The 13,950-nt window shown below is 54.4% G+C and overlaps 1 protein-coding gene across 2 annotated transcripts; it reads right to left on the reverse strand.

Annotated features, from left to right (window-relative positions):
- Window positions 1–578: 578 nt before the first annotated feature.
- On the reverse strand, window positions 579–13,390 carry MFSD13A (major facilitator superfamily domain containing 13A). 2 transcript variants are annotated; one of them, XM_032881315.1, is made up of 9 exons: window positions 13,310–13,390; window positions 5,949–6,194; window positions 5,433–5,515; window positions 4,441–4,893; window positions 4,185–4,308; window positions 3,466–3,562; window positions 2,772–2,943; window positions 2,495–2,688; window positions 579–1,406 (listed from the first exon to the last, which is right to left on the reverse strand). In XM_032881315.1, the coding sequence occupies exons 2-9, from the start codon at window positions 6,114–6,116 to the stop codon at window positions 1,144–1,146; spliced, it is 1,554 nt and encodes a 517-aa protein (XP_032737206.1). In that variant the 5' UTR covers window positions 6,117–6,194; window positions 13,310–13,390; the 3' UTR covers window positions 579–1,143. The 2 variants fall into 2 exon arrangements, with proteins under 2 accessions (XP_032737206.1, XP_032737214.1); XM_032881323.1 differs by lacking the exon at window positions 4,441–4,893.
- Window positions 13,391–13,950: the final 560 nt, after the last annotated feature.

Consider the following 13,950-nt stretch of genomic DNA (forward strand, 5'->3'; position numbering starts at 1 on the left):
TGGAGACACTGGGTTGTCACAACTGGTTGGGAAATGCTACTGGCATCTAGGCAGAGGCCAGGGATGCCACTTCAAATATTCATAACAAAGAACTATCTGGCTCCGAACGTCCTTAGGTTGAGAAACGCTGGCCTAGAGCACGGGTATTCAATCCCTGCTGCACAGTAAAATCATAGAGCTTTCCAAAACCTCCTTGCCTAGGCCATAGCCCAGAATCCATGACATCAGAATCTTGGGGAACAGAATCCAAGACATCAGCATTTTTGAAAGCTCCCAGTGACTCCAGGGTTGAAGACCTCAGTTTTGGAAGCAGCAGCTTTTCCTCACTCCCCATGTCTGACAGTGGTGTACGGGAAATGCACCAGGACATGACCACAGGCCTGCAAGTCCTTCTGCTCCCAGATGCTCATGCAGCTACCGGTCTGCACGCCCTCCCTGCTGCCTCAGTGACTCTGGTAAGGGTGTCCCCCTACCCCCACCAACTCATCTACAGAAAATGTTCTCGGGGTGCTTCTCCTATTAAGAGGAATTCTGTTCCCAACCCCACCAACCCACCACTCCCGCACATAGCGCAGACCTCAGGAACAGAAATGACTGACTTTAATCAGTCTGTGATGACATGAACCTCTTTGAGAGGTCAGATAGGGGTGGGGAAGCCCTGCAGCAGCTGGGCCACAATACTTCAGGCACAACTGAAGCGGAGAGGTCAGAGAAACCACTGGAAAGGTGGAGGGAGGGGGCGGTGGGACTCACAGCGTCCCCTGAATGGTGAAAATGGCTTCAGAGCCTACGCAGCACCAGCCCCGGCCACGTGGTTGGACAGACCTCCAGGCCCTGCAGCAACCCCATGTGATCGCAGACAGCCCCTTCCCTTCTTGGTCCTCCTCTTCCTCCTGCCCCACAGCAGGGAAGCAGGTCCCTGAGCACATACAGCCTAGCTCTTGCCCAAGCTGGGCCAGACAGCCAAGCCAGAACAGACCTCAGTGATGCTCCTGGCTCAGCCTCAAAGGCTCCCATTCTGCCATCTGTCCTCCAGGCAGTGCCCCAGGGAGGCAGAGGAGCAGGACGAGGGCCTGGCAAAAGTGGCTCCTGCCCAGGCCTGTGACAGCATCCTCAGCAGGGTGGCCTTGCTGGGCCTGCCTCTCACACCATCTTAACATCCAGGGTCTGGGCCCGTGATAGGTTCTGGCGCTGGGCTTTGACCATGTGCAGGCGTCTCCCGTGCAGTGTGAACTGGGACCAAGTGAACAGCTGCAGCAGGGCACAGGTGATGGGCACCAGCACCAGCAGGTAGAAGCAGCCCTGGCGGAGTGTCGGGGCCTGGGCTGGGGCCGGGGCCGGGGGCTCTGGCCAGGGCTGGGCACTCCCCACAGGGGTCAGCGGGGGCTGCTGGAAGAGATCGTGACCTAGGGTGAGAGAGCGTGCAGAAAGAACAGGATCAGCCCTGGTCTCCTCCAAGGTCCCCAGTGCCACATCTCAAGTGACACACACTCATGTCTAAACCACAACTCACTTCTTCCCCCAAACTTGCCTCACCCTGTGCTTCCCTTCTGGGTGACTGGCACCACCATCCACCCCATAAGCACAAAGCCTTCCTCGATTCTTCGGGTAACCTCACCACTCCCCAGCAGCCAGTCCTTCCCCTCCCCCCAATTCCAAAACACACCCCACACCCAGACACTTTCTTCCAGCACCCCTGGCACTGCCAGCTCCGAGCTTCCATGGCCTCTGCCACCCCCTCCCCACAGCCCATTCTCCATTCCGCTGTCAGGGCGAACTTTAAAAAACAGACCAGACCATGTCACTGCCCTGCTAGACCATGTCACTACTGCCCTGGCAATAGTTTCTCTTCACACTGAGAATCAAATCCAAACCCTGTGCTGACAGACAGAGTTCCCTGCCCCCCAGCCTCGTCTCCAGCGACTCCTGATACCTCAGTCCTCTGTACTTGCCCCCCTCCCTGTCCAGGATTCACTGAGATCTTTCTAGACCCAATTCTTGCCATTCAGTCCACATCCTGGGTGTCATCTCTGCAAAGAGGCCTTCCTGGACCACACACTAAGTAGCTTCTCAGTCACACTGCCTATGTTGCCATCACTTTTCCCAATACCGTAGCTCTTTTCTTGTTTGGCTCTTTATCGCCAACCCCACCCATCCTTCTAACCAGAATGGAAGTTCCATGAAGGCAAAGACCACTGTTACCTCCCTAAAGGGACTTGGAGCCGCTCCTGGCAGAGAAAGTATTCTACACATGCTTGTCGAATGAATGAATGAATGAATGAATGAATGAATAAACTATTGAAACATGGGAAGTACCGGACACTCAGTTTCTCTCCCTACCTGGGCAGAGGTGGAGGAGGTGTGGACCAGGCACAGCTTGTTGGCCAGTTGCCATTCTCTCCCCCCTGACTGGACCCAGCTTGTCAGCTGCTATGCCAGGTAAGCTCTGAACCCTGGAATCTCAAGAGCCCAGTGCCAGCCCCAGGGCCCTCACCTGTGTAGAAGCACAGCAGCCAGGTGCCCAGCAGCGGGGCGAAGGTCTGGCCCGGCTTGGTCACCAGGGCCACCATGCCAAAGAGAAGAGCTGAGGCCGCCTGCTTGCGGCGGTTCAGGACCAGGTCCTCATCCACCAGGTCAGTGACCACCAGGGTCAGCAGCTTACAGGTGCCCTCAGTGAAGACGCGGTTGCTGCCAGCGAAGAAAGGAGGGCGGGGGGGCAAGGATGACCGGGTGGAGCAGAGGTGGAGGGGGTGAGGGAGGGCAGCGCATACCTGGCAATGAAGAGGCAGAGGAGGCCGGGGCGGTCGGGGCCGGCCAACAGCATGAGCAGGCTCAGGCCCAGCTTGAGCAGGAAGAGCCCCCGCACCACGGCGTAGATGCCCCAGCGCCGGCACAAGGGCAGGAAGTAGAGGTTGTTGAGGTGGGGGGCCACGTAGGAGATGCCTGGACAGAAGGCGCAGCCTTGTCACGGGCCGCTGCCAGCGCACATGCCCGCCGCCGGCATCAGAGCGGGCACGGACGGAACCCTCCCGACGTGCCGGGCTCTGCGCCACGAGCTTCACGTCCGCTTATTTAATCCTCTCCACCCTTCAGGATCAGTCCTGTGATTGCCCCTGCCTCACAGATGGTAAGTGGAGGCCCAAAGAGACTAAAGAAAACACACCCAAGGACGCCCAGTGAACAAGCAGTGGAGTCGCGCCCCCAAGCCTGTCAGCCGTGCTGTGAGAGGCCGCCCTGCCGCCTCCCCTCCGGGGTGCGCCATCACGGAGACCACCAGAGAGCGGCCATACCCTCCTCGTACCGCAACGGGCTCCCACCCCCTCCTCCCACAGCTGAGTGGGAGGCCTGGAGGGTAGCGCCCGCAGCGGCAGGGACCCCGCCCCCCGCCCCTGCACCCCTGCGAGCTGCGCTTGCAGCTGGGCGGCAAGCTTCGGGCCTTCCAGCCTGCCTGCGGTACCCACTCACCCAAAAGGAAGGAGCCCGTGGAGAGGGAGATGTGGTCTGACAACAGATGCTCCAGGAAGAGGGGGAAGAAGTTGCTGTTGAAGTGGCAGTGAAAGACCTGCAACCCAACCGCCCCGTGAGGAGGCTGCTGGGCTGGAGCGGAGCTGGGAGCAGGCCGGAAGCCGACCCAGGAGCGCCGAGAGCAAGAGCAGACTTTAACCCCATGTCCCTCCCCATGGAACATGCCAGAATAAAACCCAACACCAGATTCCTGTTGCTCATCTAATTTTGCTAAAAGGTAGAAGGAATGATTAAAACTGTCAAACTGAATAATTAAGTTTTTTTCTCTTTAATCGATAACACTTTCGTAAAACAAGCTTGTTGGTATAAACATCATCTATTTCTGAATTTAGCTAGCTTACATGCTACAGGTGTTTCAGGCACGGCATTTAGTGTTTTAAAAAGATTGTCACGAAATTCCAGGAGCACCTCTTTCTCACAGCTTCCTTTTGCAGGTGAAGACGCAGCTGCCCCGAGAGACAGACCTGCCTAAGGTCACACAGGGAGTGAGGACTTCTGATGGTGCTAGAATCCATGCCTCCCAACGAACAGAACTGTGTTCCAGCTAACAAATCACCCAGCAGTGCTCACATGAGGCCCAGCTTTTAAGGCACCTACTCCCCTGAGTGAGGCACATCCTGGCTGTGGGTGGGGGGTTGGGGGGGATGCTGCTCCCATACCTGCACCAGGTCCATGCCCACGAACCATAGGAAGTTCCGATGACGTGCCAGCTGCTGGAGGTACTGGCCCAGAGTGACGCTGCCTGCATCCTGGCGGCCTGTGAGCAGCTCCTCTCCGCACAGGCTACAGGGCACAGGGGAGTCACCCATGACCTAGGGCTGGGCCAGAGCCATCCGCCACCCCCAGGCAGCCACCCATGCCCCAGGGCACTCTGTGTGCTGCGAGGAACCCAGGGCGCTGGGCCAGGCCACTCACCCGCCATCCGCAGCCAGGGCTGGGCACTCTGGCTGCCTGCCAACTGCCTCAACCTGCCGCTTAAGCAGCCGTGTGGCCGCCACAAAGCCCAGCCCAGAGCCGGTGGCCAGTGCCACACAGAAGGCGCGGAAGGAAGAGAAGTCTTCCTTGTTCCAGAAGGCATAGGAGGCAAAGACAGAGAGGGAGCCAGCCGCACTGAAGAGGGAGCAGTAGAAGTTGAGGTGGGTACGGTCGTGCGCAGAGAGGGCCAGGTCAGCCAGCAAGGCATGATGGTGCAGGTCCACGAGCGTCAGGAAGCCATCATAGAGGCATAGGCACAGCAAGAACTGCAGGCCAGCTGGGGCCCAGGGCACCCAGAATGCCAGGAACGATAGTGCCAGCAATGGTCCATGCCAGCCCAGGGCCCGCACCCGTGCCAGCACCACAGCCCTCGAGGAGAACCCAGTGCCCGACCTGCCAAAGAAAGGAGGAAAGGTGGGAGTGGCTCTTACCAAGTTGGCTAGCCCCAGTTCCCCCTCTGCCCAGGCCCCAAAGGGAGGACAGAGGCCCAGAGTATGAAACACACCAGAGTGAGCCCACTGAGCCCCGCGTCCTCAGCCTCTGACTTAGGAAGCAAAAGAGGTATACTTTCTCATCTGCTCCCTTGTGAGCCTGCCAGGGCTGATGGCCAAGGAGTGGTGGGATACCTATTTCTCAGGGTTGGCCCAAGCAGGGATGGAGTCAAGGTAATTGCCAGAAGCAGCAGAGAGGGTCTGCTATACAGCTCCCAGTTCTGAGGACCTGACAAGCCAAGCTGGGGTAAATCTCTCCCCAGGTGAGCAAGGCAACAGTTAGTCAATGCCACTTCTCCCACCTGCCTGACCTTGGGAAGGGAGGGAGTTGGCCCAAAGCTGAAAATGCTCTCCCTTTCTCTCCCCACCCCAAACACAGGCACCCTTGGGGAGGGGTCGGGTGGGATAGGACCCGTTGTGAGCCATCCCCAGGACACAAACCAGGGCTGAGAGCTGAGGAAGTGACGGTCACTCAACCAGCCGAAGAGGGGGTCGTTGAGGCTGTTCCAGAGGAGAAACACCGTCTGTGGGCAGAGGGGAGACGGGGCAGGTGGGCTCTAGGCAGCCTCTTCTCCAGAGTTTTCCCTACCCAGCCTGTTTGCCACCCCTCAAAGGTGAGCCCAGCTTTCCTACCTGCAAACCTTTGCTCAGGGCAGTCCCTCTGCTAAAACCCACTCCACCAGCCACTGCCCCCATCAGACACTCACCCACCCAGGGCAAATTTATCCAGCTGACAAGTTAACCTATGTGAATACATTTTATCATATATGTGAATATTTAGAACCATGTCAGGCTCAGAGGACAGGAGCCAGGAGAAGGAGGAGTCAACACCTCCAGCTCCAGCTTTTCTTACTAAATTACGGTGGGCAGCCTGGCCTGCCCCAGCTCTGGACTGGGTGGGATCTAGCCCTGCGATCTGTCCAGCTCCCCCCCACCCCGCCCCCAGTGCTGGCCTACCTCTCCAACCCAGAAGGCAGCTTTGTTGATCTTGTACACTGAGACAAAGGTGTCCACATAGTAAAGCAGGAACACATTGTGCAGGATAGAGATGAAGAGGGCCAGGGAGCCATAGACCACAGCCGTAGGAATGCCCAGCATCCAGGCCTGGAGCCTGCCCAGCCCCATGGCTGCCAGCTTGGCGTCAGCCCCAGCAACACTGGGGAGCGCTCACATCCTCCAAGAGCAGTCTGGCCATCCTTGTCCCTGGGGAAGAAGGAGCCAGTTAGCTGCAGGGATCAGAGCCAGCTCTGCTCTTAACCCCAGGCCTCTGAATCATTTAAAAACTCATTTCCGGGGGTGGCTGTGTGGCTCAGTCGGTTGAGCATCTGCCTTCCGCTTGGGTTAGGATCTCAGAGTGCTGGGATTGAGACTCACGTCTAGCTCCCTGTTCAGTGGGAAGTCTGCTGTTTTTCCCTCCCCCTACCCTCTACCACCACTGCCGACCCCCGCCCCAGCTCATGCTAATAAATAAAGTAATAAATCTTAAAGAAGAAAAAAAAAACAACAACCCACACCCTCATTTCCACTGGGAGAAAGTTTGTACACAAAACAAAGCTAGAGATTCATCAATAACATAGAACTGAAACAGTGCTGGGCTGGATACCACTATCTGAGTTAACCCAAGAAAACTGATAAAAGCGTGGGAAAAAAAGGCAGGCATCTAACAAGTTCGAAGCCAGGTCATGGGCTAGGGCACTGTGCTCAGTATTTTCTTTCATCTACACTATCTTATCACAAAAACTTTAACAATCTGGACATGCCAGCTGTGAGTCTGGGCACACAATGCCCCTATAACCTCAGGCAAGCTACTTAACCTGGGCCTCAGTTTCCTCTTCTGTAAAAGGGAAAGAGGGATGATCATGCCTACTCTGCAGAGGAATGTAAGATCAAGGGAGGTAACTCAGGGAAAGTGCTTGATAAATGGATGGTGGTGGTGTCATGATTATCTTTATAAAATCCCTACAAAATTTATAGCACTGTTACAATGTGAAAAGAGAGCAATGCCAAGCTCAGAGATGTTAAATAATTTGCTCAATGTCATACAGCAAAAAAGTAGATTTGTCTGGTTCTAAAGTCTGCCACTTGACCTTCTAAATCAGGTACCTATGCACTGCTGGGTAGAACAGGGAGAGCTGCTGTGATGTCAGGTTCCATAGGTATATAAGAGTGATAGAATCCACAACCACTCACACACTTTGATTCTGGAAATCCCACCTCAAGAAATGAACCCCAAAGGAACATGTACAAAGACATTCAAGGCAGCAATGGTAATAAACAGCAAAAAGTTGGACATGGCCCAAGAAGGCAACAAAGGGACTGGCTCAGCAAGGCAGATGCTCCCCAGAGAAGGCAAGCCTATGGGCCACCTCAACATATAGATGAGAAATTCAAGAACCTGTTATGGGAAAAGAGTGAACAAAGCACAGTGGGGGTGCCTGGCTTCCAACTGGTCTAACTTGTACACAGAGGCTGGACAGACAAACAGAGCATCAGAGGGAAGGAAATAAAAGTCAGATCTTTATTAGAGCAGGCCTTCTTAAACTGGAAAGTGCTTTCAAGTTATGTGGGCAATTCATCAGAATGCAGATTTTGACTCAGGAGGTCTGGGGAGGAACCAGTTTCTGCACTTCGAAAGGGGCGCCCAGGTGGCAACCACAGGGCCATGACCGCAGTTTAGGCAGCGAGGCATTAAGTCCGCCTGTCTCTTTTTTTAGATTCAAAGCTTTCATCCTCTTTTCAGAAAAATAACCCTGTGTCTGACCCCCAGAGGGAAGCTAAGAGGATTTCCTTCTCTCCAGTTCCCCATTGTGAGTTAAATCGTGTCCCCCAAAAGAGATATGCTCAAGCCCTAACTCCTAGCACCTGTTAAGTGTGACCTTATTTGGAACCAAGATCTGGGCAGATGTAACCGAGTTAAGATGAGATCATAGTGAATTCGGGTGGGCCCTTACAGGGACATGGAAATTTAGACACAGAGACAGACACACCCAGAAGGAAGGTGGCTATGTGAGGACAGAGGCAGAAAGTGGAATGATGTAGCTAGAGGCCAAGGAATGCAAGGACAGCAGGCAGCCACCAGAAGCTAGGAGGAAGCAAGGAAGGATTCTTCCCTAGAGCCTCTAGAGGGATCGTAACCGGCTGGAGTTGTTTCGGACCGTGAGACAATACATTTTGGTTGTTTTAAGCCACCCTGTTTGCGGAAATCTGTCCCAGCAGCCCTAGGAAACTCACACATACCCTTGGGGCTGTTCCTCTCTGAGTCCTTGTGACACCATGCCTGACCATGTGTGCGATCTACATGTTAGTGTGTGCACGCATGCACACGCACACACAGATACACACAGCTGAAACTTCTGCTTCCCATCACGGTCAGGCCCTGGAGAGCCAACTTCAGCCCCAGTCTAACAGTGACTCCCAGGACCTGTCCTTGCCCCATGACCCACGAAGGTTCCCACTCTGTGCCCACCCTTCCAGGGCCTCTGTCCAGCCCAGCCTTCCCTGGGTCTTCAAGCCACCCTCTCCTCTAGCCAGGCCTTTGTCCTTGGTAGTGCCCCTGCTGGAAGCAGCCTCCCATCTCCCCATCCTTCAAGAGCCAGCACTGTGTCCAGACTCTCTCCAGCCCCTTACAGATGCCTCCTGCCGCCATACCACAGACTCTCCTGCCTGCCCCCACAACAACCTGACTGTGGGGTTTCTCAGGTCAGAGCCTGTCTCTCTGCTCTCCATCTCCTTCAGGGAGGGTGGACTGGACACGACCACACTCTGATAGAAAAACAGGCCCTGAGTGGGGGGAAAAGAAGGGAATCTCAGGGTCTCTCAGGCTCAATGGAAAATGAGGGCAATTCACTCAAGAGATCCAACCTGGTGCCCATCTATGCCTAGTGCTGGGGAATGAGGAAAGGAGAAGCAGCTGGAGCAACCTGAAATGAGAAACCAACCACTAAGTCTGTGAGAGACTCTCCCAGGCTACAGTGATCCTACCTTGCCCCAAAGCAGGATGATGGCCAGCTATGCCTCTTCCTGGAACCCTTGAGCCCCTGAAGGAACATTTGGTGGGAAGTACTTTTTCCCCCATAGCTTTACAGAGGTATAGCTGACATACAAGGATGAGCACATATGCAAAGTGTACCGTCTGATCAGTTTTAACACATATATGTACCTGGAAAACCATCACAACAGTGGAGACCATGAACATACCCATCACCCTAGAAGTTTCCCTGGAACTTTCTAAGGAACGTAGTGGAAAGAAAACACTATTGGGGGCCTCCTAAGTCCTGACTGCACCATTTACTATCTGTGTGACCTGGAGGAATTTGCTTAACCTCTCTATGTCTGTTTCTTGATCTGCAATATGGCATCAGCCCTTCTAGGACTATTGTTAACAATCAAGGGGAAAGTACTCTCAAACACTTAGCACATGAGTGCAGTGGACACTCAAACTTCAGAGATTACTGCTATGGAGCCTCTCAGACCTTCCAAACCCACCATACAAGGATGGGGTGAGTATTAATCTAAAGGTGTTTGGGGGGCTGCAAAGCTACCTGTTGCTATCCTTTTTTTTTTTTTTTTTTTTTTTTTGACAGAGATCACAAGTAGGTAGAGAGAGAGGAGGAAGCAGGCTCCCCGCGGAGCAGAGAGCCCGATGTGGGGCTCGATCCCAGGACCCAGGCATCATGACCTGAGCCGAAGGCAGAGGCTTTAACCCACTGAGCCACCCAGGCACCCCTGTTGCTATCCTTAACCTAGCTCACTTTCTCAGACTCCCCAGGGCCTTTCAGACCCCCACCCCTGCCTCACCTCCAAAGCCTTTGTCCAAAGGGAATGAAGCCTCCCAGGCCCCCAGCTGGATGTCCAGTGACCTACCCTGGAGGCTGGAGAAGGTGAGTCCTGGAGGCAAGTCCCAGCCTCCACCAGCTGGCTCCCTGCACCCATGCTGGGGTAACAGCAGAAAACCTCAGAGGTGGTGACATGGGAAGGGTGTTACTTTTGCCATCAGGAGAGGCTGGGCTTAAATTTCACCTGCACTTCCTACTAAGAATGTAACCTCAGGCAAGTCACTTAACCTGTCTGAGCCTCGGTTTCCTCACCTGTAGAATGGGAATAATAATGCCCATCCTTTAAAGGAAAACAGGGAGGACTAAACTAATGCCCAGGAGCCCAGAGCACTGTTACACAGAAGATGTTCAGAAACTGGCTTTTTCTCGGGCTCACTCATAAAAGATCGGAGTAAGAGCAGGGGAATAGCCTGGTAATCCGGCCCCTTCCCTCGGTAAGGGAATTCGAGAGACAAGACAGGGCACACAAGGCTAAATCAAAAGAGGAGAGTCTACAAGTAGCAAGAACACATGCACAGTTCAGGAGAGCTAGGTACAGGCCCCCACCACAGCCAGAGGCGGGATGCGGGGGCGGGGAGCCAGGGTGCGGGGGGGGGGGGGGGGGCGCAGAGCGACCTGTCCAGGTAAGCCTCTGCCCAGGAGAGGGAGATGGGGGAGGAGTGTGCAGGGTCACTGCAGCCATTTCTCTTCTACATTCTGCTCCTCCCTCAGGAAATGCCTTCCCCTACCCACCCTCCTACCCTCAATAAGCCCCAGCAGAAAATAGCAACCCTGCCTCTCCAGGGGAGGAACAGCTTGGAACCCACACCAACCTAGTTGCATAACCTGGGTGAAATACCCTATACGCCAGCCAACTCCACCCCCACCTTGGCACCTGGCAGAAGAGCCTGGTGGAGGTCCCCAGAGCCCTCGCTCGTGCTGGGATGGTCCCAGTTATGTGGCTTTGAGCCAGCATTTCCTTTCCCCTGGCCCTTGGTCTCCTCATCTATAAAGAGGGGATGATGCCAACCTCTTGGATTGCTGTGAGGCTGAAACACAAAAGGTATACAAAGCACCAAGCACAGTGCCTGGCACATAGGAGATCCTCGATAAGCAGTAGCTACTGTTATTCTTTTTCCTGTCTCTGGAGTTTGGTTTCATGATCTTTAAAGGGTTTCAGTCAGTGTCCCCTTCTGTCAAATCCACGACTGAAGTGGTCTCTCCAGCACCCAACATGGACGGACACCTCTCGCTGCCTGGTACATCCTGCCATCCCTCATATTCTCTTTTAAATGCCACCTCCACACCTTTGTTCATGCTGTTCCTTCCATCTAAAATACCCTAGATGTAACTACATATCATTTCTTAGGCATCTGGGTATGCCTGGCTTTTACCTCATCAAGAATCCTTACAACTCTTGTTACTATTTCCATCTCATTTTATAAATGAAGAAACCAAGGCTCTAAAGATTAAATAAATCACAGAGCTATTAGGGGCTGGGGCAAAGATTCAAAACTGGTGTTTTTGACTAAAAAATGTCAGCATTTCTCATGTCACTATGCCCAACCCCACCACCATCTTATCAAATCCTGCTGATTCAAGGCCCATTTCAGTGGCACAAGACTTCTTGAGTACACCCAGGCAGGTGTTCTCTCCCATTTCAGGTCCCTTGGCTCCTTGATCAGGATCCAAATGCCTCCCTTAACCCTCCTCCAGCACCCAAGCTCTGTAAGAGCAGCACCAGATCAGACCCCAGTTTTCTACTCCCTGCTTCTACCAGGCTCCTTCAGCACATAGTAGGTGCTCAGTTAATGCCTGCTGAGTCAGTGTGCCCCTAAAAGGCCAACATGGGTATCCCCAGAACTAGGGAGAAGCAGCAGCCCTAGGATTGCCACCCCCAAATCCCACTGTGGCCCTCAGCTCTGCTTGGCTGTGAGAGTCAGAAAGAGGCAACCAGGGGAACCTTGATGTGCCCCGCTGAATACAACACATATAGCAAGGTAACAGGTGCACAAAGAGGAAGAGTGATGACAAAAAGTCACATTTATTAACCTTGTACCATGTGCTAAGGAAAGCAGATACAGTATGGAAAGAGAGCTCAGGGCAAGGAGGTAGAGAGACACCAGATCAGAAAGGGTTTTGTAAATCACACACAAGATTCTGTCCTGAGGACAATGGCATGGGGGGCACTGGGCAGCTGCTGAGGTGACAGAACCAGATCTGTTTGGAAGGAATCCCCTGGCATAAAAACTCTCTCTTGACCCATCAGGCTTCTGGAAGATAAAGAACTAGAAAGGATAGGAACAGTAGCATCTCCCTGATTTCTGAACGAACCGATAGTGGCTGGGAGCTGGTGGATTTGGTGGAGGAAACCAAGAATGCCAGACTGGGTCCCTAGAGTGAGGGGCATCAGGAAGGTGGGTGTTGATTCCCTTTAAAAGGACTAATGACTGCATGTGAAGGAGTATAGTGTAAAGGCGGGAAAGCTACTAATAAGCATAACTTGGAGTTGCGAGCCCTGAGTCAAGTCTGAACATCATCACTACTAACTAGCCATCTGAGTTTATTCCTACATCTATGAGGCAGGAGAAAATAATTCCATTCTCTACCTGTCCTCAGGAGTATCAAATGAAATTGAAAGGTGTAACACCCTGCACAAATATTAGGTGTGTCCTTTTCTCAACAAGCGGCTGACCTCTGAATTGTCTGCTGCCTCTCCTGTTTCACACCCGCCTAGCCTGTCCCCCTGCCCAGCCTCCCTCCCCACAGCAGCGTCCAGTCCTGGCAGGAGGGCTTCCCCTGGCGAGGGGGGTGCGGGGTGGGGGTGGCGCCCTCCATTCCAAATACTAATAGGTCTATCCTCCTGACGCTGGAAATAAAATTTCACCTCACTGGGGGTGGTACCCTCCTCCTCTCCCAGGGCACTGGAGGGTCAGCGACTTCACACTGGGACCACCAGCCCCTCCCCAAGACACCAAGGAGTCTGGGGCTAACGCAGGGGCTCTTTACGCAACAACTGGCGCTGAAACTTGTGGTTCTCCAGCCTCTCTGTACGTTAAAATCACCTGAGGAGTTGCTCAATACCAAGGCCCGGGCCTCACCCCTGACCAATTAATCGGAATTTTCAGCGATGGGGCCCAGCGTCAGTGTTCTTTTAAATCTCCCCAAGTGGTTCTACTAGGCCACCAGGGGTAAGGGCCATTGTGTTCATGAAATGGATCCCGGCCCGAGGCATCCCGCGACCCTAGGCCCCCGAGGAGCTCTTTTGCAAGGATTCCACCCTTGAGCCCAAGTTTCTCCCATCCTGCCCCAAGGGCTCTCCCAACCCACAACCTGATCACCTCAGGGACACCCCCACCCCGCGCGCGCGCCTCGGCAGACTGCCCCTAGGACTCCCAGAGCAGACAGCATTCCTGTCCCCCTCGAGTCCGTCCTTTGCGTCTGACTGGCCCCCAGTCCGGCCCGCTCCTGTCCCCGCGCCCGGGCGGCGTACCAGCCCCTCACCAATATCGCGGCAGGCGAAGCCTAATCCTGCGGCTGCCTGGAGCCAGGTGCGAGTCAGTGCGCCTGCGCGCGCCCGGCGGGTCGCTTCCCCAGCCTCTCCCCCCGCCCCCTGCCGGCGATTGGCTCCGCGCGGCTCCCGGGACCGCGCCCCGGCAGGTGCCCGCGCCCAAGGCTGCCGCAGCCATATTTGTCACGGGCGCGTGGCCGTGGGGACCGAGAAGAAAACGTAGATGCTGGCAAGAAGAGAGCAGATGGCCTGGATTCCTGACGGTTCACCCCCCTCCCCTTTCACCTCTATAGTTGCTTAAAGTCCATTTCAGTTGAAATCAATAAGGCTTTTCTGAGTGATCCCCTCTCTCTCCCCGTCCTTCCTTAGTATTAATTCTGAGTGAAGAGAGCACAGCACCTTCTTACGAGCCATGTGGTCTGACTAGATGCACAGCTAGGCGGATGAAAGGACGACAGTGGCACAACCTGGTACTCCCTGATGCTGGAATATGAGCCCCTCTAGAGTGGACAACCCCAGCTTAATGTGGAGACGCTGGGGCTCAGGCCACAGGTGCCGGTCCCGAGAGAGCTACCATGCAACCCAACCTCCTCCAGTTAAAAATAAGAATAATAAAGTAAAAGGAGTACCGAGC

The sequence above is a fragment of the Lontra canadensis genome, unplaced genomic scaffold (assembly GCF_010015895.1).
Source record: "Lontra canadensis isolate GAN:19392208 unplaced genomic scaffold, GSC_riverotter_1.0 scaffold3, whole genome shotgun sequence".
NCBI lineage: Eukaryota > Metazoa > Chordata > Mammalia > Carnivora > Mustelidae > Lontra > Lontra canadensis.

Coding starts and splice junctions, on each gene's coding strand:
- MFSD13A (XM_032881315.1), bottom strand. CDS start 6,116: ATGGGGCTGGGCAGGCTCCAGGCCTGGATGCTGGGCATTCCTACGGCT. Junction 5,516..5,948: donor CTGCCTTCTGGGTTGGAGAG/GTAGGCCAGCAC, acceptor CTCTGCCCACAG/ACGGTGTTTCTCCTCTGGAA. Junction 1,407..2,494: donor GCTGCTGTGCTTCTACACAG/GTGAGGGCCCTG, acceptor CTCTCACCCTAG/GTCACGATCTCTTCCAGCAG.